The 22,315-nt window shown below is 45.1% G+C and overlaps 1 protein-coding gene, 1 long non-coding RNA gene and 1 other non-coding gene across 4 annotated transcripts; 1 reads left to right on the top strand and 2 right to left on the bottom strand.

The window, feature by feature from the left end:
- Window positions 1-4,999: 4,999 nt before the first annotated feature.
- On the bottom strand, window positions 5,000-5,072 carry trnar-ucg (transfer RNA arginine (anticodon UCG)). Its single transcript has one exon. It is a non-coding gene; the product is annotated as a tRNA-Arg (tRNA).
- Window positions 5,073-5,391: 319 nt separating this feature from the next.
- polg (polymerase (DNA directed), gamma) lies at window positions 5,392-20,040 on the top strand. Its single transcript, XM_035798351.2, has 22 exons — window positions 5,392-5,572; window positions 5,788-6,433; window positions 6,743-6,938; window positions 7,266-7,439; window positions 7,652-7,798; window positions 8,919-8,998; window positions 9,256-9,438; window positions 9,785-9,927; window positions 10,306-10,429; window positions 10,747-10,986; window positions 11,172-11,289; window positions 12,055-12,129; window positions 12,307-12,423; window positions 12,626-12,786; window positions 12,997-13,168; window positions 13,277-13,412; window positions 13,674-13,920; window positions 17,706-17,828; window positions 18,095-18,263; window positions 18,357-18,565; window positions 18,776-18,936; window positions 19,282-20,040. The coding sequence occupies exons 2-22, from the start codon at window positions 5,853-5,855 to the stop codon at window positions 19,344-19,346; spliced, it is 3,621 nt and encodes a 1,206-aa protein (XP_035654244.1). The 5' UTR covers window positions 5,392-5,572; window positions 5,788-5,852; the 3' UTR covers window positions 19,347-20,040.
- On the bottom strand, window positions 19,725-22,197 carry LOC118401112 (uncharacterized). 2 transcript variants are annotated; one of them, XR_008075402.1, is made up of 3 exons: window positions 21,446-22,197; window positions 19,997-20,636; window positions 19,725-19,865 (listed from the first exon to the last, which is right to left on the bottom strand). It is a non-coding gene; the product is annotated as an uncharacterized LOC118401112 (long non-coding RNA). The 2 variants fall into 2 exon arrangements; XR_008075403.1 differs by lacking the exon at window positions 21,446-22,197 and having other exon boundaries at window positions 19,997-20,152; window positions 20,310-20,820.
- Window positions 22,198-22,315: the final 118 nt, after the last annotated feature.

The following is a 22,315-nucleotide window of genomic DNA, read 5'->3' as shown; positions in this document are numbered from 1 at the left end:
GAGTATCTCCATTGTCAAATCAGTGCAAATTGATACACAGTTTGGAATCCAAATGTGTCAGTTTTTGACGCGTTATTCTTATTCTTCATATGCATATGCAAACTATGAGTTATATTTGGTGATGTCCAGTTATGCCCGAATACAACTAACGTAGGCTAACATGGCTCATGTTTACTCGTTAAATGTAGGCTATTACGCAGAAACAAAACTAGAGAGGAATGTATACGTTTCACTTGATAGCCTTTACTAATTTACGCATTGGCCTAATTGGTGCGTAAAAGGCGACTTGTAAAAGGCGACTCCAGCCACATTAATTATGGCAACGTACACGTTGGTTCTTGAATCATGTCATAGTAGCCTAATAAAATTAAATATAACTGCCTGTCTGAATAATGACTGAAATTCAATTCCTACAAGGGAGTCTGTATTTGTTTCAAATCAAATCAAATCAAATGTTATTTGTCACGTGCTCCGAATACAACAGGTGAAATGCTTACTTACAAGCCCTTAACCAACGGTGCAGTTTTTAAGTAAAAAATAGGTATTAGGTAAACAATAGATAAGCAAAAAAAGAACCCCCACTACCCTCTCTTGTGCCTTGCTGTAGGAGTCTGAGCAGCTGCCATACCAGGCAGTGTTGCAACCAGGACGCTCTTGATGTTGCAGCTGTAGAACCTTTTGAGGATCTGAGGACCCATGACAAATCTTTTAAGTCACCTGAGGTGGCATAGGCATTGTCGTGCCCTCTTCACGACTGTCTTGGTGTGTTTGGACCACTCTAGTTTGTTGGTGTTGTGGACACCAAGGAACTTGAAGCTCTCAACCTGCTCCACTACAGCCCCGTTGATGAGAATGGGGGCGTGCTCAGTCCTCATTTTCCTGTAGTCCACAATCATCTCCTTTGTCTTGATTACGTTGAGGGAGAGGTTGTTATTCTGGCACCACCCAGCCAGGTCTCTGACCTCCTCCCTATAGGCTGTCTCGTCGTTGTCAGTGATCAGGCCTACCACTGTTGGATCATCTGCAAACTTAACGATGGTGTTGGAGTCGTGCCTGGCCATGCAGTCGTGGGTGAACAGGGAGTACAGGACGGGACTGAGCACGCACCCCTGAGGGGCTCCAGTGTTGAGGATCAGCGTGGCAGATGTGTTGTTACCTATCCTTACCACCTGGGGGCGGCCTGTCAGGAAGTCCAGGATCCAGTTGCAGTTAGCTTAGTGATTAGCTTTAAGGGTACTATGGTGTTGAAAGTGGGAAACGCTTTTGTTCTTTTGTCAAAGGTGGGAAAGTGCAGTGTAAAGTGCAACAGAGATTGCATCATCTGTGGATCTGTTTGAGCGGTATGCAAATTGGAGTGGGTCTAGGGTTTCTGGGATAATGCTGTTAGTGTGAGCCATGACCAGCCTTTCAAAGCACTTCATGGCTACGGATGTGAGTGCTACGGGTCTGTAGTCATTTAGGCAGGTTACCTTAGTGTTCTTGGGCACTGGGACTATGGCGGTCTGCTTGAAACATGTTGGAATTACAGACTCAATCAGGGACATGTTGAAAATGTCAGCGAAGACACCTGCCAGTTGGTCAGCACATGCACAGAGCACCTGTCCTGGTAATCCATCTGGCCCAGCAGCCTTGTGAATGTTGACCTATTCAAAGGTCTAACTCACGTCGGCTACGGAGAGCGTGATCACACTGTAGTCCAGAACAGCTGATGCTCTCATACATGCTTCAGTGTTGCTTGCCTCGAAGCGAGCATAGAAGTGATTCAACTCCTCTGGTAGGCTTGTGTCACTGGGCAGCTCGCGGCTGTGCTTCCCTTTGTATTCTGTAATAGTTTGCAGGCCCTGCCACATCTGGCGAGCATCGGAGCCAGTGTAGTATGATTCAATCTTAGTACTGTTTTGGTGCTTTGCCTGTTTGGTTCGTCTGAGGGCATAGCAGGACTTCTTATAAGCATCTGGGTTAGAGTCCTGCTCCTTGAAGGCGGCAGCTCTACCCTTTAGCTCAGTGCGGATGTTGCATGTAATCCATGGTTTCTGGTTGGGGTATGTACATACAGTCTCTGTGGGGACGACGTCATCGATACACTTATTGATGAAGCCAGTGACTGATGTGGTGTACTCCTCAATGCCATTGGAGGAACATATTCCTGTCTGTGCTTGCAAAACAGTCCTGTAGCTTAGCATCTACGTCTTGTGCTTCTTGCTTTAGTTTCTGCTTGTAAGCAGGAATCAGGAGGATGGAATTGTGGTCAGTTTTGCCAAATGGAGGTAGAGGGAGAGTTTTGTATGCGTCTCTGTGTGTGGTGTAAAGGTGGTCTAGAGTTTTTTTCCCCTCTGGCTGCACATTTAACATGCTGATAGAAATGAGGTAAGACTGATTTCAGTTTTCCTGCATTAAAGTCCCCGGCCACTAGGAGTGCCGCCTCAAGAGGGCGTTTTCCTGTTTGCTTATTTCCTTATACAGCTGACTGAGTGCGGCCTTAGTGCCAGCATCCGTCTGTCGTGGTAAATAAACATCCACAAAAAAATATAGATGAAAACTCTCTTGGCAAATAGTGTGGTCTACAGCTTATCATGAGATACTCTACTTCAGGCAAACAAAATCTAGAGACTTCCTTAGATTTCGTGCACCAGCTGCTTTTAACAAATATACACAGACCCCCCTCGTTTTACCGGACTGTGCTGTTCTATCTAGCCGGTGCAGCGTATATCCCGCTGAATGTTATCCATGTCCTCATTCAGCCACGATTCCCTGACATTTTATGGCATTAGGCTACTTGAATTGATGGAAATTTAACTCAGACTTTATTTTCCCATTTGAGATTGGATATGCATTTCCTTGCAAATGGGAGATTACGGTCTATCTCAAAATAAAGCTGGAAGCTATCTTTCATGGTTAACTTTATAGCCAACTGATGTACACCTGGGACTCCATGGAATAGTTATAGGTTTTACAGAATTTCAAATGTGTAGTACACATTTTGTTCTTAAGGTAATATTCATTTTCAGGTCCGAGTTCAAAATCTGTCAATATAACAAAATAAAGTCAACAGAAACTCGATCTGTAGAGTGCACCCTTGTGTGTGTGTGTGTGTGTGTGTGTGTGTGTGTGTGTGTGTGTGTGTGGGTGCCAGGAACGTGTGCACATATGGAGTTCATCAATTATTTCAGGACAAGTTTCTAGGCGATAAAGGCTAAGAAACTGCATTCAAAATAGACTCCTTCAAAAATATAATCTCACTATTTAGGCTATGCTTGATGTGCAATATTGTTTTACATTGTTCTCCTCTATGAGACGATAACCTCCCATGAATAATAAATACATATAATTGAAAAGATACAGCATCAATGAGCCTACAAAACAGTTTAAATCTCCATATGATAATGACATTCATTTCAATGCTACTATATCAACATACACACAGCAAACTCCTGTTCTTCACATAATCTATTACACACGTGACACTAGACCTACACAAACCCCAAACGTATGCTTAAACTGAAATAAGAACAATCTATCTAATACTGTATTGTCACAGGAATACAGAATACAAGAAATAATTGTTCTCATTTATTATCCCAGAATAAGCTACCAGTTGACAAGTTTTTAACAGGTTTGAACAGAATAAACCTTAAGTGACCTAAATTGAAAGATTCACTGAAAACAAGCACTTAATATAACCTGTAACAAAGCACATAGGGCAGGGGTCAAGTTCTTAATATAACCTGTAACAAAGCACATAGGGCAGGGGTCAAGTTCTTAATATAACCTGTAACAAAGCACATAGGGCAGGGGTCAAGTTCTTAATATAACCTGTAACAAAGCACATAGGGCAGGGGTCAAGTTCTGGCTGGTGACCATACCTTCCATTCCACTCCCTCTGCACCACAGTGGCAAGATTTTTACGCATTGTTTTTTATTGGACATTTCACAAAGATTATGAGCCAATTATGATGTAGGCCTATCTAAAGAAAATAAATGTAGCCCTATCTAATTTGAGCAAAGAAAGCTCAGTTGTGTTAATTTCAATGATTTTTATAAATACTAGATGGCTGACAGGGGGCGCTGTTTTGAAGCAGCCCAACCTAAATCTAGGCACTCCCCCACCATTGTAAAAAAATGTTGCATATAGAACGCTATAGAAATGTATTATAGTCAACATTTGTTTTTGCCACGTTTATTCTATTACATACACCTTAATGCATACGTGTACATTATATTATGTGTGCTAAACATACCATTTTTTTAATACATGTACATTTTGTCCTTTAAAAATCTAATTGGAATTACTGTAGAATTCTTCTGGAGAATGCCAATAAGACCGACTGGTGGCTTTAAAGCATCTCACGGGACAATACACTGAATCAGCAATCCATGGTTTATATACATTGTTGGTTAATTAGTTCTGAGATTTTGGGCTAAGGTTCAAACTCATAAAAGACACACCCTAGTCCATTTACCCTCTTTTTAACCTCTCTCACCGATTTCTCAAACCCCAAACCCCGGCCTTTGGTCTGTTTCGCAAGCGTTCCCTGAAGTCTCGCGATGTTGCGCCTCTGCGTTTAAAAATTCGGTTAGCAGTCCAAAAGACACACTGCACAGAGTTTGAGATGCATTTTTCTATTCAGGAAAAAGTAAGAGAGGACCATATTCTTAATTCACATAAAATACCAGATATCTGATGTATGATTGTATCGGTGATAATCACATTGACCACGTTTTCATGTGCACAGTATTCCGGATAGTGGCTCATATCCCGTTTAAGGTCTTAAGTAGTACTTCAAAGTATTTTTACCTAAGTACTTTACACCACTGCTTTATAATCGGGAGTTTTTTTCGGGTTATTGTGAACGGGATATGATGTTCATATGCGACAATTTAAAAACAGAATAGTTGAGTATGCCGTATAAAAACGGGATATTGGTGTGCATATAAATGTGGTCACTGATTGACCAAGCAATGATGGAATATTCACGTCATTGTTCATGTATAAAAAGGTTGACCCCGGCAGGACTCGAACCTGCAATCTTCTGATTCGAAGTCAGACGCCTTATCCATTAGGCCACGAGGCCTACAATAGTCAGATGAACATATGGTATTATACTAAATGAACATTTTAACCAGTGACCGTTTTGACGGAAAGCATATTTTCATCAAACACTGGCCAGATACTTTGTAAAAGGTTCACCTTATCTTGCACTTCCGTACGGGAGGTCATCCCTACCACTGGATGTCACTAGATAGCTGGTCTGCTACAATGTTTCAACCTCCATGCCGGGGAAATCCGGTTGTCACTAGTTACCACAGCCACAAAGTCATAGTTGTCTGTATCGCAAACATTATTTTTTTGTCTTGATTTAAGGTTATGATCAGGCATAAGGTTAACAACGTGGTTTGGATTAAGGTTAGGTTTAAAATCAGATTTTAATAACATACATTTTAGAAATGGTGCGGGGTTTAACCTTAAGTAAGACTTTGTGACTGTGGTAACTAGTGGCGACCGGGAAACACATTGTTTATGTCACATTGGCCAGCAGTGAATTGCAAAGCGGTAGGACTCACAGCGAGATTGGTAAATAATCATTATTTTATTCTGTTGTCAACACAGCATTCTGACCATTCTCTGCATTGTCGCTTGAAGATCATGGTTTTGGTGTGAGGAATTGAGTGCCAGGGGATCGTGTTGATCTAAATAGCTATTACATTTGATTTGTATTAATTATTTTATGGCTTTGATGGGATGGTTGCATGGTCACAAAGTTGCATCTTGGCTTTCTCTCCATTCAGTTTTTCATTGTGTTCCTGACCAAGTCCAAGGGGAGGAACAAGTGACTGTAAGGACTAGTTAGAAAATGCAACATCTTCTGCATCTTCTTCCCTTCCGGGGGCCTCTCTCCTCTGTCCTACGGAGGAGGCTATGTTGTACCTCCTACTCCACCCAGCAGCCCCACTCCCTCCAGGGCTCCCTCCCCCCAGATACCCGCCTGAACCCCCTCAATATCCAGATGCTGTCCCAAAACCTCCATGAGCAGATCTTCCGCGGCGCAGAGCAGGAGTACGAGGATGAGAAGGTGGAGCGGAGCATCAGGCACCTACAGAGGCACCAGCTGTGGGGAAAAGAAGCCTCCCTGCTGCCTGGTGTGGAGCTCCAGCTGCCCCACATGTACGGGGAGAACATAAACGACCACTTCCGCCTGCTGGCCCAAAAGCAGAGCCTTCCCTACCTGGAGGCTGCCAGTAAGCTCCAGCAGGCCCCGCTGCCACCCATGCCCCAGGACTGGGTGTGGGAGGTGGGCTGGATGCGCTACAGGCCAGGTGGGGAGGCCAAACGGGTTGACTTCCCAGACGAGGCAGGCCTGGTGTTTGACGTGGAGGTGTGCATGGCAGAGGGACACTGTCCCACGCTGGCTGTGGCTGTATCCCCTACTGCCTGGTGAGACTAATAGAGTGGACCAAGACCCCACTGTGGGAGAGAGGAGTTGTTACAATTAGCTGGAGGAACTGACAACTTTATTTCAGTACCAGACAGTTTCTCTTCTTAGTATTTGTACCTATTTATTTTTCATGTAAAATTATCTGTAAATATACAAATATTGAAAGGCTTTTCTAGTGACAGGTTGATGGTGTATAATGTGTTGGAACTGGTCAGGAATGATTACAGTTATTTATCAAGGGCTATTTATTTTAGGCCAGGTCAGTATTGCAGTTTCATTGAATATTCTGCCTTTCTGTTTCCTGCCAGGTACTCGTGGTGCAGCAAGCGTCTGATAGAGGAGAGATACTCCTGGTCCAGCCAGCTGACCCCTGCTGACCTCATCCCCATGGAGACCCCGACCAACTCCAGCCGCCCTCCGGGGGGCCAGTGGAGGGAGAGACTGATTGTGGGTCACAACGTCAGCTTTGACCGGTCTTACATCAAGGAGCAGTACCTGCTGAAGGTCAGAGTTCACAGGGTTACGGGGACACGTTTTGAGGCATAATTCATCCCTATTTAGTGTGATTGACAGTAATTTATGCCGGATTCACACTATAGGACCGAATGGCACCGTGCTGTGCTGGCTATGATATTTTATTATCCTCAGGCGAGCCCAGAACAGCACGGGGCTGTCCCAACAGTGTGACTCAGGCATTACGGTCTTTGGAGTGGCTCATGCTTTCTGTTATTATTATGGCTGTTTCCCAATTCACATGGATGCTTGCATTGGAAGCAGGTAGGCAGCTGCCTTTGGATTGAAACACAGCCTCTGTGTGTTCTTTTCCCACAGGGGTCCAAGGCTCGTTTCCTGGACACCATGAGTCTCCACATGGCCATCTCTGGTCTGACTGGGTTCCAGCGCACGCTGTGGATGGCCAACAAGCACGGCAAGAGGCGTGGCCTCTTGGAGGTCAAAGCGCATATGAAGAAAGTGGGCCGACCTGGGCGGAAGGAAGGGCCCATGGTCAGTGCTCTCTGTCTTCTAGTCAATGATTATGGGACACAGAAAACTGTTGATTTGCGATTGTTCTGTAGAAATGTTGTTGTTGCCTATCCGCAGGTCAACAATCTCATTCCTCAGCCCTTCCTTTCCTGGATTGGCTCTTTCCTTCAGGTATCCAAAGTTTTAAAAGGAGTTAATTGGTTAATAAATTGGTTTTGTTGTTGTGTGTATAGATCGGCTCATGGGACTGGGTGAATATCAGCAGCATCAACAACCTGGCTGATGTGCATGCTCTGTATGTGGGAGGGGAGCCACTGCAGAAGGAGGCCAGAGAGATCTTTGTGAAGGGCAGCATGGCTGACGTCAGGAACAACTTCCAGGTCAGAGGTCAATGGAGGTCCAACCTCTCGTGTACAATAATGATTGTTTGTTTAAAAATCTCATTGATTTGCTTTTCTTAAAAGTTTAAACAACAACAAGCAGCCTCCCTGACACCTTTTTAGGAAAACAGCTAGATGCCGCTATGGATGCAAGGACTGACCATCCACGAGATCAAAATTATAGTTTAAACTATTTTGTGAAGCTATACAGTGTTTGTTTACAATTACATTGTTTACAAATGGAGTAAAACAAGATTAGATTTTGGGTTGGACAGTTGAACTAACCTCATGAGGCATTCATGAGTTATATTCTTCAAGAATAAATGGCTAATAAATCATTTAAAAGTAAAATAATTGATATATCAATCATAGATTAGATTGCCCTTCCTCTCAAAGTAGTTGTCAGGATGGAAATAAGAGGCTTTCAATGAACATACAGTATCAGTCAAAAGTTTGGACACACCTACTCATTCAAGGGTTTTTCTTAATTTTTTACTATTTTAAATGTTATACATTGTAGAATAATAATAGTGAAGACATCAAAACTATGAAATAACACATGGAATCATGCAGTAACCATAAAAGTGTTAAACAAATCTAAATATATTTTATATGATGGACTGTCATTTCTCTTTGCTTATTTGAGCTGTTCTTGCCATACTATGGACTTGTTTTTTTACCAAATAGGGCTATCTTCTGTATACCACCCACACTTGTCACAGCACAACTGATTGGCTCAAACACATTTAAGAAGGAAAGGAATTCCACAAATTAACTTTACCAAGTCACACCTGTTAATTGAAATGTATTCCAGGTGACTACATCATGAAGCTGTTTGAGAGAATGCCAAGTGTGTGCAAAGCTGTCAAGGCAAAGGGTGGCTACTTTGAAGAATCTAAAATATATTTTGATTTAACACTTTTTTTGGTTACTACATGATTCCATGTGTTATGTCATAGTTTTGAGGTCTTCACTATTATTCTACAATGTAGACAATATATATTTTTTAAACGAGTATGTGTCCAAACCTTTGATTGGTACTGTTTAAGCCCAAACCAAATCATTATTCACCCACTGTAGTTGAGTCATAACGGAGTCATTTCTTTGCTGCCCCCTGCAGGAGCTGATGCAGTACTGCGCTCTGGACGTCCAGGCCACTCACCAGGTGTTCTGTGAGCAGCTGCCCCTCTTCATGGAGAGGTCAGACAACCACATTTGCTTAATTAATTAAAACATTTAATTTAATAATAATATTAATATAATAATGCCCAAGAGGCAAAGCCACAATATGTTTTATTTTTAGGGGCATCTCCAGCTTGATCCCAGATCTGTTTATTGGAGTTGGCAAGATAACACAAACAGATCTAGGACCAAGCTAACCCATCTCCCTCGCCACCTGCCAATCATTGGACAGTAGTCTCTCAACCAATCACTGTCCCTCCTTTGTCTGTACACAGGTGCCCTCATCCAGTAACATTTGCAGGGATGCTGGAGATGGGCGGGTGCTACCTACCTGTCAATCAGAACTGGGGGAGGTACCTGGAAGACTCTCAAGACACGTTTGAGGAGCTGCAGAGAGAGATGAAGAAGAGTCTGATGAGTCTTGCGGATGACGCTTGTCAACTGCTACAGGACGACAGGTGAGGGACCGTAATGCATGCAGTACTTGTTTTATGAAGCAATGAGGCCTACATAATAACATTGTAAATACTCTATGGTGTGTGCATACGTACTGGATATGGGTGTGTTTAAGACTATGGTCATATTGGGATTTTGTGTCTGAGAATTTCGGATGGAGCTAATGCCTTTTCAAACGATCCGTCTTTTTACGTATGCAACTTGTCCAAACTTGTTTGGGAAAAAAAAAGAGATGAGTAACACATTTGATGAAGAAAAGCTAACAATGATGTACATCATGCGATTTTTATGTGTTCATCTGTCTGACTGTGGCTGCGGCCTTAAAATAACGGACTGTTTCTTTGTAAGGTATAAGGAGGACGCCTGGCTTTGGGATGTGGAATGGGACGTCCAGGAGTTCAAGCAGAAGAAGGTGACCGTCAGCAAGAGAAAACGCTCAAAGGCTGAGGCTGAGCCAGCACCCAGCACACCATTGAGAGACTGGGATCAGGGTAGGAGCTCACACTATATACCAGGGCCCATATTTAAAAAGTAGTGCTGATCTAGGATCAGATCCCCTGTCCATACAATCTTATGATATAAATGCAAAACTGACACAATATAAGCACTCCTACTCTGACTCTTAGTACATATGTGCCTGGAACAGAGATAGACCAAGGGCCTTTCATAAAACTAGTTAAGACTGGTATATGGTTCCAGGACCAATACCAGTACTGCAGGACTATTCTGTCTTGCTAAGTTGTTTTGTGCTTATATTGGATCCCATTGGGGTAAAGGTGTCTTGTGGAGCTGTAAAATGATTGACTCTGCTGCTGTGTTGACTTGGATTAAAACTAGCAGGTGACTTAGCAGTGTTGTTGTGCTGTCAGACCCAGGTCCCCCCACTGAGGAGGAGATAGCAGGAACGTGCCCAAGTAGGGAGGCTCTGGAGAGGCTGAAGAAGTTGGTCAGCAGGCTGCCTAAGAGGAGACAGCACCTGCCTGGACATCCTGGGTGAGCTGGGCTGTACTGGGCCCCCTGTGGAGCTCCATGTAGCTAACTGTTAACTAATATAACACACTAACACCCCGGTACAGATAACTGTGGCTATGAAATACATCAGGCAACACTCACTAATGTCTAATGTCAATTCTCATTTGAGCTCTTTCTCAATCTTTCCTTGATTCCTCGCAACCTCTCTCCTTGCCTCAAAATGCACTGGAGAAGAAGGTAGGAGGGGAAGGACCTTCTCCTATACAGTGAAAAGGGAGGCGAGAAATCGAGGAAATCCCATTGAGAAACAGTCCGTCTATTCCTCCCTACCTTACCAGGTGGTATCGTAAGTTGTGTGTGAAGATGTCGGAGGAGGAGGAGAGCTGGTCGCCGGGGGCCAGCCTGATCAGTCTGGCTATGCGGGTGACTCCCAAGCTGATGGGGCTGACGTGGGACGGCTTCCCCCTGCACTACACGGAGCAGCACGGCTGGGGCTACCTGGTGCCTGGCCGCAGGGACAACCTGATGGAACCCCATGGGGGGGAGGAGGACGCCATGGGGCCTGTGTGTCCCCACAGGTAGGTCACAGCACAACACACAGCTCAGTCAGGGGCACCAGGGGAAACCGAGACCAAAGACAAAGGAGGCTCAGGGATGAGTCAAGCGAATTTAATTATTTATTTTTGTTACCACATCACTGGGTGTACTAAGTGCATCCACCAGAGGTAGTGTGTGTATAATTATGTGTTGTTGTAACTCACAGGGCCATAGAAAGTGTGTACAGAGAGTACTGTGAGCAGAAAGGTAAAGAGCAGCCTAGGTGTCTGGAAAACGGCCTCTCTGATGACCTCATGCTAACCGACAGCACACTGTGGCAGACGGTAAGACCTTGACACACACACACAAGATGGGTCTGTCTTCATGACACCTGAATTAACGTTAAAGCTAAAATCCTCAGTTGCTACATCTATTTTGCACTTAATTATATGTACCCATTGATTCATAAAGAATATAACAAGTGGCGCAGCGGTCTAAGGCACTGCATCTCAGTGCTAGAGGCATCACTACAGACCCTGGTTTGATCCCGGGCTGTATCACAACCGGCCGTGATCGGGAGTCCCATATGGGCGGTGCACAATTGGCACAGCGCCGTCCGGGTTAGGGGAGGGTTTGGCCGTGGTCGGCAGTCATTGTAAAATAAGAATTTGTTCTTAACTGACTTGCCTAGTTAAATAAAGGTTAAATAAAATAAAAATGCGCCATGAGCTTAGTTCAACTGTCATACCCCATCAGAACCCAAAATATACACTTTTACATGTAAACATACACTAGCCTCAAAACATGATAAAACTGTAAAGTTGATATCATGGATGGTCAGTCCTTGAACCCATGGCTCTGTCTATGATTTTGAGAGTGGTTACATTTCTTCAGGCCCATCCTTCAGCTTTTTACCAAAACGTGTGGGGGGGGGGGGGTTTGTTCAACTAGTTTTAATAGCTGGAATATATAAATTACATGATAACTGTTTAATAAAGAATTACTCACAGAGAATGATCTTCATATCAACTAGGAATTCAGTGCAAATAGCAAATATCCTCTCCTGTCAAAGGATAACAGGTGGGTGTCTATCCTGTGTTAACCTGTAGGTGGAAGAGTTGGGTCGCTTGGAAAGTGTGTCAGAGGAGGAGAACGGTGGCAGGGTGACGAGGAAGAGCAATAAGGTGAACTGTCCCCTCCATAGAGATGGAACGAGGGCACACCTCTCTTTGACATTGATTCTTGTGGCAAGTGTGCCCTCTATACATCTCTATGGTCCCCTCCTACACATTTCACCTATTACCTTAATGATCTTTAGGATTTTAATGCGTTGGGTGACATGTTCTATGTTATGTAACCAGGAAATGCAGGATATTAATTCTATACCAGGTGAGAGTCACTGTCCCTATCACCATGGAAATGGACCTTACAACGATGTCAACTTTCCGGGCTGCTGGTTTTTCAAACTCCCACACAAGGTACATCAACTGATCTATGCTCACCTAATTTGTGTTGTGCCGAAACAAAATGCCAATCCTCTCATAGGGGCGAATCCTAACTCAAATCGGTCACTTAATCTTGCATGGGTATATTGTCTGTATCAAGTATTTAATAGAATGATCCTAGAATCTGTGCACCTGAACACACCCATAAATGCTTAAGAGACTGTTTTGGCTACAGGATGGAAATGACAACAACGTGGGCAGCCCCTTCTCCAAGGACTTCCTGTCCAAGATGGAAGACGGCACCCTGAGAGCGGGGCGGGGGGCCACCAACGCCACCCGGGCTCTGGAGATAAACAAGATGATCTCTTTCTGGAGGAATGCCCAGAAACGCATCAGGTAGGCACCCAGGCTCCACTTCATGTGGACAGTTACATGTAAGAATGACTTAATAAATAGGAATTAAATTCATTTCTGGAAAAGAATAGTTGAAGACGTACTGCAGTTACATTGCTAATCATCATGGCCAGACACAATGAGAAATAAGAAATGATAATTCCTAGAGGGTTAAATTACAGTTGTGTTATCATGTCTGATGTGTCCTGGCAGCTCTCAGAAGGTGGTGTGGCTGAGGAAAGGGGAGCTCCCTCGCAGTGTCAGCAGGCATGAAGAGTATGATGAGGAGGGGCAGTACGGCGCCATCTTGCCCCAGGTCATCACCGCGGGAACCGTCACCCGCAGGGCTGTGGAGCCAACGTGGCTGACTGCCAGCAACGCTCGGGTAAGAGAATAGAAAGCGAGAGAAAGAGAACTATGGCGGGAGTGTATTGGGCAACACAGCTTTTTTTAAGGGAGCCACTGATATAGAGGTTGTATGTGGTCTGTGCAGCGGGATCGAGTGGGCAGTGAGCTGAAGGCCATGGTACAGGTGCCCCCTGGGTACCACCTGGTGGGGGCGGACGTGGACTCCCAGGAGCTCTGGATCGCTGCCGTTCTGGGAGAGGCCCACTTCGGTGGCATGCATGGTGAGGCTTCACCCCTAGCGCTGATACTCTGATTGATGCTGTATTCAGTTTGCTATGTGAATGGTCAGAAATGTGAGTTTCTGACAATGTCCAATAAAGATGGAAATCTAATGAACTCATTCCCAGTCAGAATATTTCAGTGTCTGTTTGTATTTTGTCACATATAGCATGTTTTTAAACAGGGCCCCATATCTATGCACTTGAGGAATCCATTCAGTCATTAACGTGGCCTGTTAATCATGTATCTGTTACTGTGTCCAGGCTGCACAGCGTTCGGGTGGATGACCCTGCAGGGCAAGAAAAGCCAGGGCACTGACTTGCACAGCCGCACGGCTGACACGGTGGGCATCAGCCGCGAACATGCCAAGGTCTTCAACTACGGACGCATCTACGGCGCTGGGCAGCCTTTCGCCGAGCGTCTGCTCATGCAGTTCAACCACCGCCTCAGCCAGCCAGAGGCCGCCAGCAAGGCCCGGCAGATGTATGCCCTCACCAAGGGCCTACGCAGGTACAGGAAGGATAGTGAAGGATTGGTTTTAAGTAGTGATGACACCCTATTCGCTGTATAGACAACAGAATATGCCATTTCAGATCTAGATCTAGTGATCAAAGCGCTTCAGATTGTGAAGAGGGAGGACTCCCCTCATCTACTACCATTGTGTAGCACCTCGCCGAGGGGTACAGTATGGCTAACATGATGGGAGTTTGGAGCTGTACTGTGAAAATCAAACTCGCCTATCCTTGCTCTTTTGGAGGTTTAAGCTTGGATCTAAGCACTTTAAATGTATCTATATGTGCACAGAGCAGTAGATAGTAATTATAAGCACAACAAATCAAATAAAATTTTATTTGTCACATACACATGGTTAGCAGATGTTAATGCGAGTGTAGCGAAATGCTTGTGCTTCTAGTTCCGACAATGCAGTGATAACCAACAAGCAATCTAACTAACAATAAGGGGATAAAGAATATGTACATAAGGATATATGAATGAGTGATGGTACAGGGCAGCATACAGTAGATGGTATCGAGTACAGTATATACATATGAGATGAGTATGTAGACAAAGTAAACAAAGTGGCATAGTTAAAGTGGCTAGTGATACATGTATTACATAAGGATGCAGTTGATGATATAGAGTACAGTATATACGTATGCATATGAGATGAATAATATAGGGTAAGTAACATTATATAAGGTAGCATTGTTTAAAGTGGCTAGTGATATATTTACATCATTTCCCATCAATTCCCATTATTAAAGTGGCTGGAGTTGGGTCAGTGTCAATGTTAGTGGTGGCTGTTTAACAGTCTGATGGCCTTGAGATAGAAGCTGTTTTTCAGTCTCTCGGTCCCCGCTTTGATGCACCTGTACTGACCTCGCCTTCTGGATGATAGCGGGGTGAACAGGCAGTGGCTCAGGTGGTTGATGTCCTTGATGATCTTTATGGCCTTCCTGTAACATCGGGTGGTGTAGGTGTCCTGGAGGGCAGGTAGTTTGCCCCGGTGATGCGTTGTGCAGACCTCACTATCCTCTGGAGAGCCTTACGGTTGAGGGCGGAGCAGTTGCCGTACCAGGCGGTGATACAGCCCGCCAGGATGCTCTCGATTGTGCATCTGTAGAAGTTTGTGAGTGCTTTTGGTGACAAACCAAATTTCTTCAGCCTCCTGAGGTTCAAGAGGCGCTGCTGCGCCTTCTTCACGACGCTGTCAGTGTGAGTGGACCAATTCAGTTTGTCTGTGATGTGTATGCCGAGGAACTTAAAACTTGCTACTCTCTCCACTACTGTTCCATCGATGTGGATAGGGGGGTGTTCCCTCTGCTGTTTCCTGAAGTCCACAATCATCTCCTTAGTTTTGTTGACGTTGGGTGTGAGGTTATTTTCCTGACACCACACTCAGAGGGCCCTCACCTCCTCCCCGTAGGCCGTCTCGTCGTTGTTGGTAATCAAGCCTACCACTGTTGTGTCGTCCGCAAACTTGATGATTGAGTTGGAGGCGTGCGTGGCCACGCAGTCGTGGGTGAACAGGGAGTACACGAGAGGGCTCAGAATGCACCCTTGTGGGGCCCCCGTGTTGAGGATCAGCGGGGAGGAGATGTTGCCTACCCTCACCACCTGGGGGCGGCCCGTCAGGAAGTCCAGTACCCAGTTGCACAGGGCGGGGTCGAGACCCAGGGTCTCGAGCTTGATGACGAGCTTGGAGGGTACTATGGTGTTGAATGCCGAGCTGTAGTCGATGAACAGCATTCTCACATAGGTATTCCTCTTGTCCAGGTGGGTTAGGGCAGTGTGCAGTGTGGTTGAGATTGCATCGTCTGTGGACCTATTTGGGCGGTAAGCAAATTGGAGTGGGTCTAGGGTGTCAGGTAGGGTGGAGGTGATATGGTCCTTGACTAGTCTCTCAAAGCACTTCATGATGACGGAAGTGAGTGCTACGGGCGGTAGTCGTTTAGCTCAGTTACCGTATTTTTCTTGGGAACAGGAACAATGGTGGCCCTCTTGAAGCATGTGGGAACAGCAGACTGGTATAGGGATTGATTGAATATGTCCGTAAACACACCGGCCAGCTGGTCTGCGCATGCTCTGAGGGCGCGGCTGAGGATGCCGTCTGGGCCTGCAGCCTTGCGAGGGTTAACACGTTTAAATGTCTTACTCACCTCGGCTGCAGTGAAGGAGAGACCGCATGTTTTCGTTGCAGGCCGTGTCAGTGGCACTGTATTGTCCTCAAAGCGGGCAAAAAAGTTATTTAGTCTGCCTGGGAGCAAGACATCCTGGTCCGTGACTGGGCTGGGTTTCTTCTTGTAGTCCGTGATTGACTGTAGACCCTGCCACATGCCTCTTGTGTCGGAGCCGTTGAATTGAGATTCTACTTTGTCTCTGTACTGATGCTTAGCTTGTTTAATAGCCTTGCGGAAGGAATAGCTGCACTGTTTGTATTCGGTCATGTTACCAGACACCTTGCCCTGATTAAAAGCAGTGGTTCGCGCTTTCAGTTTCACGCTGCCATCAATCCACGGTTTCTGGTTAGGGAATGTTTTTATCGTTGCTATGGGATCGACATCTTCAACGCACGTTCTAATGAACTCGCACACCGAATCAGCGTATTCGTCAATATTTTTATCTGACGCAATACGAAACATGTCCCAGTCCACGTGATGGAAGCAGTCTTGGAGTGTGGAGTCAGCTTGGTCGGACCAGCGTTGGACAGACCTCAGCGTGGGAGCCTCTTGTTTAAGTTTCTGTCTGTAGGCAGGGATCAACAAAATGGAGTCGTGGTCAGCTTTTCCGAAAGGGGGCGGGGCAGGGCCTTATATGCGTCGCGGAAGTTAGAGTAACAATGATCCAAGGTTTTACCACCCGTGGTTGCGCAATCGATATGCTGATAAAATTTAGGGAGTCTTGTTTTCAGATTAGCCTTGTTAAAATCCCCAGCTACAATGAATGCAGCCTCCGGATAAATGGTTTCCAGTTTGCAAAGAGTTAAATAAAGTTCGTTCAGAGCCATCGATGTGTCTGCTTGGGGGATATATACGGCTGTAATTATAATCGAAGAGAATTCTCTTGGTAGATAATGCGGTCTACATTTGATTGTGAGGAATTCTAAATCAGGTGAACAGAAGGATTTGAGTTCCTGTATGTTTCTTTCATCACACCATGTCTCGTTAGTCATGAGGCATACGCCCCCGCCACTCTTCTTACCAGAAAGATGTTTGTTTCTGTCGGCGCGATGCGTGGAGAAACCCGCTGGCTGCACCGCCCCGGATAGCGTCTTCCCAGTGAGCCATGTTTCCGTGAAGCAGAGAACGTTACAGTCTCTGATGTCCCTCTGGAATGCTACCCTTGCTCGGATTTCATCAACCTTGTTGTCAAGAGACTGGACATTGGCAAGAAGAATGCTAGGGAGTGGTGCGCGATGTGTCCGGAGTCTGACCAGAAGACCGCTACGTTTCCCTCTTTTACGAAGTCATTTTTTTTGGGGGGTCGCTGCATGGAATCAATTCCGTTGACCTGTTTGTAAGGCAGAACACAGGATCCGCGTCGCGGAAAACATATTCTTGGTCGTACTGATGGTGAGTTGACGCTGATCTTATATTCAGTAGTTCTTCTCGACTGTATGTAATGAAACCTAAGATGACCTGGGGTACCAATGTAAGAAATAACACGTAAAAAAACAAAAAACTGCATAGTTTCCTAGGAACGCGAAGTGAGGCGGCCATCTCTGGGACTCCTTGGATGTTTGGAGGATTAAATTACAGAAAGGATGAGCCACACTGAGCTGTGTTTGATGCTAGGTACCGTCTGTCTGAGGAGGGTGAGTGGCTGCTGAAGGAGCTGGATGTGGAGGTGGAGAGGGACGAAGATGGGAGCGTCTCCCCGCAGGATCTCCGCCGGATCACAAGACTGGCCTCCCAAAGGTGAGGCAGCAGTGTGGGTGAGTGTGCTCCTAAGCCCATTGGAAGGCTATGTGGAGCCATCGCCATGTGGAGCCATTGTTTACACCTATCAGGTTCCTTCAGTTCTGCAAATAGTGGTTAGAGTTTTTTGAACCTAGCACTAATGTCAACATTGTATGAACTGAAGTTCTTCATGACATCTGACCCACCGACCTCCAGATACTGCTGTAGATCTGGCTAGGGACACACTTACTTTCTATCTCATTCTCTCCTGATTTGCCGTGCAGTTCTCGGAGGAGGAAGTGGGAGGTGGCGGGCCAGCGTCTGTGGGCTGGTGGTACGGAGTCAGAGATGTTCAACAAGCTGGAGAGCATCGCCCTCTCAGCCCAGCCAGCCACCCCTGTCCTGGGCTGCAGGATTAGCAGAGCCCTGGAGCCTCAGGCTGTCAAGGACGAGGTCAGGAGATACCAGGAGAAACACACAATAATAAGAACAGAATCAAACACACATTTTAAAATAAGAGATTTAACATGTTTGTGTGTGTGTCAGTTCATCACCAGCAGGGTGAACTGGGTGGTGCAGAGCTCGGCGGTGGACTACCTCCACCTGATGCTGGTGGCCATGCGCTGGCTGATGGAGGAGCACGACATCGACGGACGCTTCTGCGTCAGCATCCACGACGAGGTACGCTACCTGGTCCGCAGCGAAGACCGCTACCGGGCAGCACTGGCCCTGCAGATCACCAACCTTCTCACAAGGTCAGTAGTACTGCCCTGACTCATACACTCCTGCTGATGACTTGCCACATCTCCCCTTGCAAAATACTTTGATTCTTTCAGGATAATATACAAAAATGAATGAAAATTGAAAGTATTATGTAATTGTTATTCATAGCCTGTGAGCTACTTGTTTTACATAAACAGCTTATTGAACAGACTTGAGACATTGTGTTCCTTCATACTTTACAGATGTATGTTTACCCATGCACTGGGTATGCAGGACCTGCCTCAGTCAGTGGCCTTCTTCAGTGCCGTGGACATTGACCGCTGTCTGAGGAAGGAGGTGACCATGGACTGTGTGACTCCCTCCAACCCCACAGGGCTGGAGCGCAAATACGGCCTCCCACAGGGTGAGTGTATCATCACTGTACATCATTCTTTAAACTGCTGCTCTTAAAACCTGTGCTTCATACATACAGCCCCAGAATGTCTTCAGATTGTAGTGTGCATGTGTTGCAACCTTATTTATAGACTTTTTTAAATAAAAATAATTTTAGAAACATTATATAATTTAGAAACATGTTTTAAATAGTTACATGTTCACAGTAAATTAATAAGCAGAAATGTTTGCATGCTCTCAGTATGCTAAGTGAAAGCTTTAAACAAATGATCAGATAATACCAAACATCTTCAACCTCTTGTATCTTTCTCTGTACAGCATGTACCTAGAATAACCACACATTGAATCTCCACAGGTGAGGCTCTGGACATATACCAAATCATAGACATCACCAAAGGCTCTCTGGGGAAAGGGAGATAACAGGGTGAACAGACCATTCCTCTGTGTAGCTCGTGCAGACAGGGGGCATCATGGGATAAAGGTCCTCCAGGGCTGCCCCAACCCAGGCACTGAGTCAAACCAATGACGTCAATGGGAACTGCAGGGTCACGTTCATAAGGCACCAAACAGAAGAAAACAGTCAGCAGCGGAGTTGTACTATCTAGAGTTGTCCCATTTTATTTTTTTAAGGGCTAATTTGATTTTTTGCTGCAATTATTTTGCTACATTTAGCCCAAATGAACACAACCCATTTCAGTTGATCATCCAAATGAATGGGGGCAGCTCCAGACTGGTTGAGAGAGGAGTCTATTGAGCGGTTTAGGGGGAAAAAGATGTATTGTTTTCCATCACTGCTTCCTCTTGGGCTCCTGGCTCTGCTCTGGCTCCTGAGAGGCTGTGGTCTAAAGAAGGAAAAGATCCAAAGCAGCACTTATCCTCTTCAACACGCAATTGGATATGTGGTGTCAGACACTGATACTTTAGCTCAGACTATTGGGTCTGGGGAAAAATAGGAGAACCAAAAGAAAAATGTATCCATGGAGTTATAACTTATAAATGTGATGTGTGCTATTGAACAGGACGATGTGAGGAATGCGGGCGTATGGGCAGGACTAATAAAACATAAGTACATTTGGTGTGACAGGTCATGATGGAGCTGAGTGAATAGGAGACTAAACCAATGTTTTGGATAGCTGTCATGGTTGATGCTGACTTGTCCTGCTCCTGCAGCACTGCCTCCAGTTGATGCGGAAATCTCTCAGCTTCATGTACTGAATAAGATTCACCTATGCAACACACAGACACCCGTTTTATCTTGTAGTTACAATAATTCAGTGTTTGTTTAGTTTGGGAGATGTTATTTTACTGAAATGTCCAACAAGGCTCTATCTTCTATTGTGTGTCCTCATCTTGCTTTATGTTTGGTTACAAGTAGACACTTACATTCAATTTGAGACAATCTCCCATCCCAAAGCACTCCCATACATAACTTTGATTTCTTGGAGAGGTTGATGAGGTATTTCTCATACGGCTCTATACTGTATATCAGGTTGGGAATGGCCTTGGTCTCACACAGGAGTTTTGCCTTGAGAATGGGAGAACAGTACACGTGGTTTTAGTTAGACCAAGGCTCACCATATCAGTTGAAGTGGGTGGGCATTACTTTGTAACTGTAAATCAAATGTGTGTAACAGAAACTCTGTACAGACTCTGTAGTGGTGGCCTCCCCCTCCTTTATCTTCATCTGCACCTCCTCCAGCCAACTTAACACTGCAGGAAAACACATGTCAAAGGTCACAATAACATGAAAGGGTCTCTTAACGAGAGGACAGTGTCAACAAGAAAAGTTGTATTCGCTAGAGGCCCTATGGCCAGATCTACTAAGCATTTGCTGAAAAAACAGTGCAAACACTTAGTTAATCTGTCCATAGTGTCATAGGTCGAGGGTTTAGGAACAAACGATGCCACCTGTTGGCAGACAATGGCTGCATAGATTACGTCAACATGAGGCTATACCTACACATAGGTGATGTAGGAGTAGCACTGTAGAGTCAGTTGAGAGCCTTTGTGGGGGAAAACTCAATCTGATTGCCTGGGCCTGGCTCCCCACTGAGTGGGCCTATGCCCTCCCAGGCCTACCCATGGCTGTGATCTTGCCCAGTCATGTGAAATCCATAGATTAAGGCCTAATGAATTTATTTCTGATTTCCTTATATAAAACTCAGTAAAATCATTAAATGCTGTGCTTATTTTTGTTCAGTATACAAAGCCATACCATACAAGGCAGGGAATGGCAGAAGTGTTGTGCCTGCCTATCTGTGTTTGTGTCACTTAACACTGCCAGCTTCGATCTCACCCAGCGGTGCAGGTGTAGTGGTGGCTATACACAGGCATACTCAGTATGCCCACCTAATTATCTACAGATATACTCACGAGTTACCATTGAGAATAATTGAATGGTTGAACGATCTATTTTAATTAATTTAATCTCTACCATTATTATAGGTGGAGGGAAGAGAATGACCACCTATAGGTAGCTGCCTACAGCATATAGGCAATTGTTGACAATTCATACTCACCTGATGGCAGAGAGGGTGAGGGTCAAAACGTGATATGTCAAGCCGTGTTAGCTGGGGCTGGATAGTTTTGAAGGATCCTTGTTGTACAGGCACACACACACTTGTTTAATATGATAGCTAGCTTAGCCTTTAGGTCGATGCTTGGTGGCTTTTAATATGAGTTATGTCTTGTCTGTCAGTAAAGCCACCAAGTATTGAAGGCAGCTAGCTAGCTAATGGTATCTAACGTTCCTTGTTGGTTGCCCTTATTTATAACTAACCTGATTGGCTCCCTGTGTATGTTTGGACGCCCAGCACGTGCTGCATGTCAATTTTTTCTCATGAAAAGCAACAGACGACTTACTAAGAGCTAAATTTAGCAACCCGATTAGCTAGTTATATTAGTGAAATATGCATATTCCCATGTTGTGTTAGCTGGATAATTTATCCGACCGTGGCAGGGAAGGTAACGTTAGCAGAAGATATATGAAAATGTTTCCTCGCTTGCTAGCTACGAGGTTCGATCAAACCCGTCATAGGAAGAGGTGATGCAGGAAACCGTTCAACACCTGCCCACCCACCTGTCGCACAAACGTCGGCTAGCTAACTTGCCATCGGCAGTCAATTTAAGGGGCTTTGTTGGCATGGGAAACATATGTTAACATTGCCAAAGCAAGTGAAGCAGTCTCCATCTCATCAAAGTTTTGCGAGCTCGACAGGCGACCTTCTCAAGAAATAAACTATTGTTCATTTGGAGTGTATAAGGTAGTTGTGAATTTGGTAGATATTACGGCATTGTTGGAACCAGATGCACAAGCATTTCGCTACACTCGCATTAACATCTGCTAACTCCGTATGGAATGAATGGGGCTCACGTGATGACGTCGTATA

The sequence above is a fragment of the Oncorhynchus keta genome, chromosome 22, assembly GCF_023373465.1.
Source record: "Oncorhynchus keta strain PuntledgeMale-10-30-2019 chromosome 22, Oket_V2, whole genome shotgun sequence".
Lineage (NCBI taxonomy): Eukaryota > Metazoa > Chordata > Actinopteri > Salmoniformes > Salmonidae > Oncorhynchus > Oncorhynchus keta.
The sequence above is the reverse complement of the archived record's forward strand: the minus strand, read 5'-3'. Positions and strand labels throughout refer to the sequence as shown.

Excerpts from the sequence above, each read along its gene's own strand:
- polg (XM_035798351.2), top strand. The coding sequence starts at position 5,853 with ATGCAACATCTTCTGCATCTTCTTCCCTTCCGGGGGCCTCTCTCCTCT. Across the intron at positions 7,440-7,651 it reads GGCGGAAGGAAGGGCCCATG|ATCGGCTCATGGGACTGGGT; the intron begins GTCAGTGCTCTC and ends TTGTGTGTATAG. Across the intron at positions 7,799-8,918 it reads ACGTCAGGAACAACTTCCAG|GAGCTGATGCAGTACTGCGC; the intron begins GTCAGAGGTCAA and ends TGCCCCCTGCAG.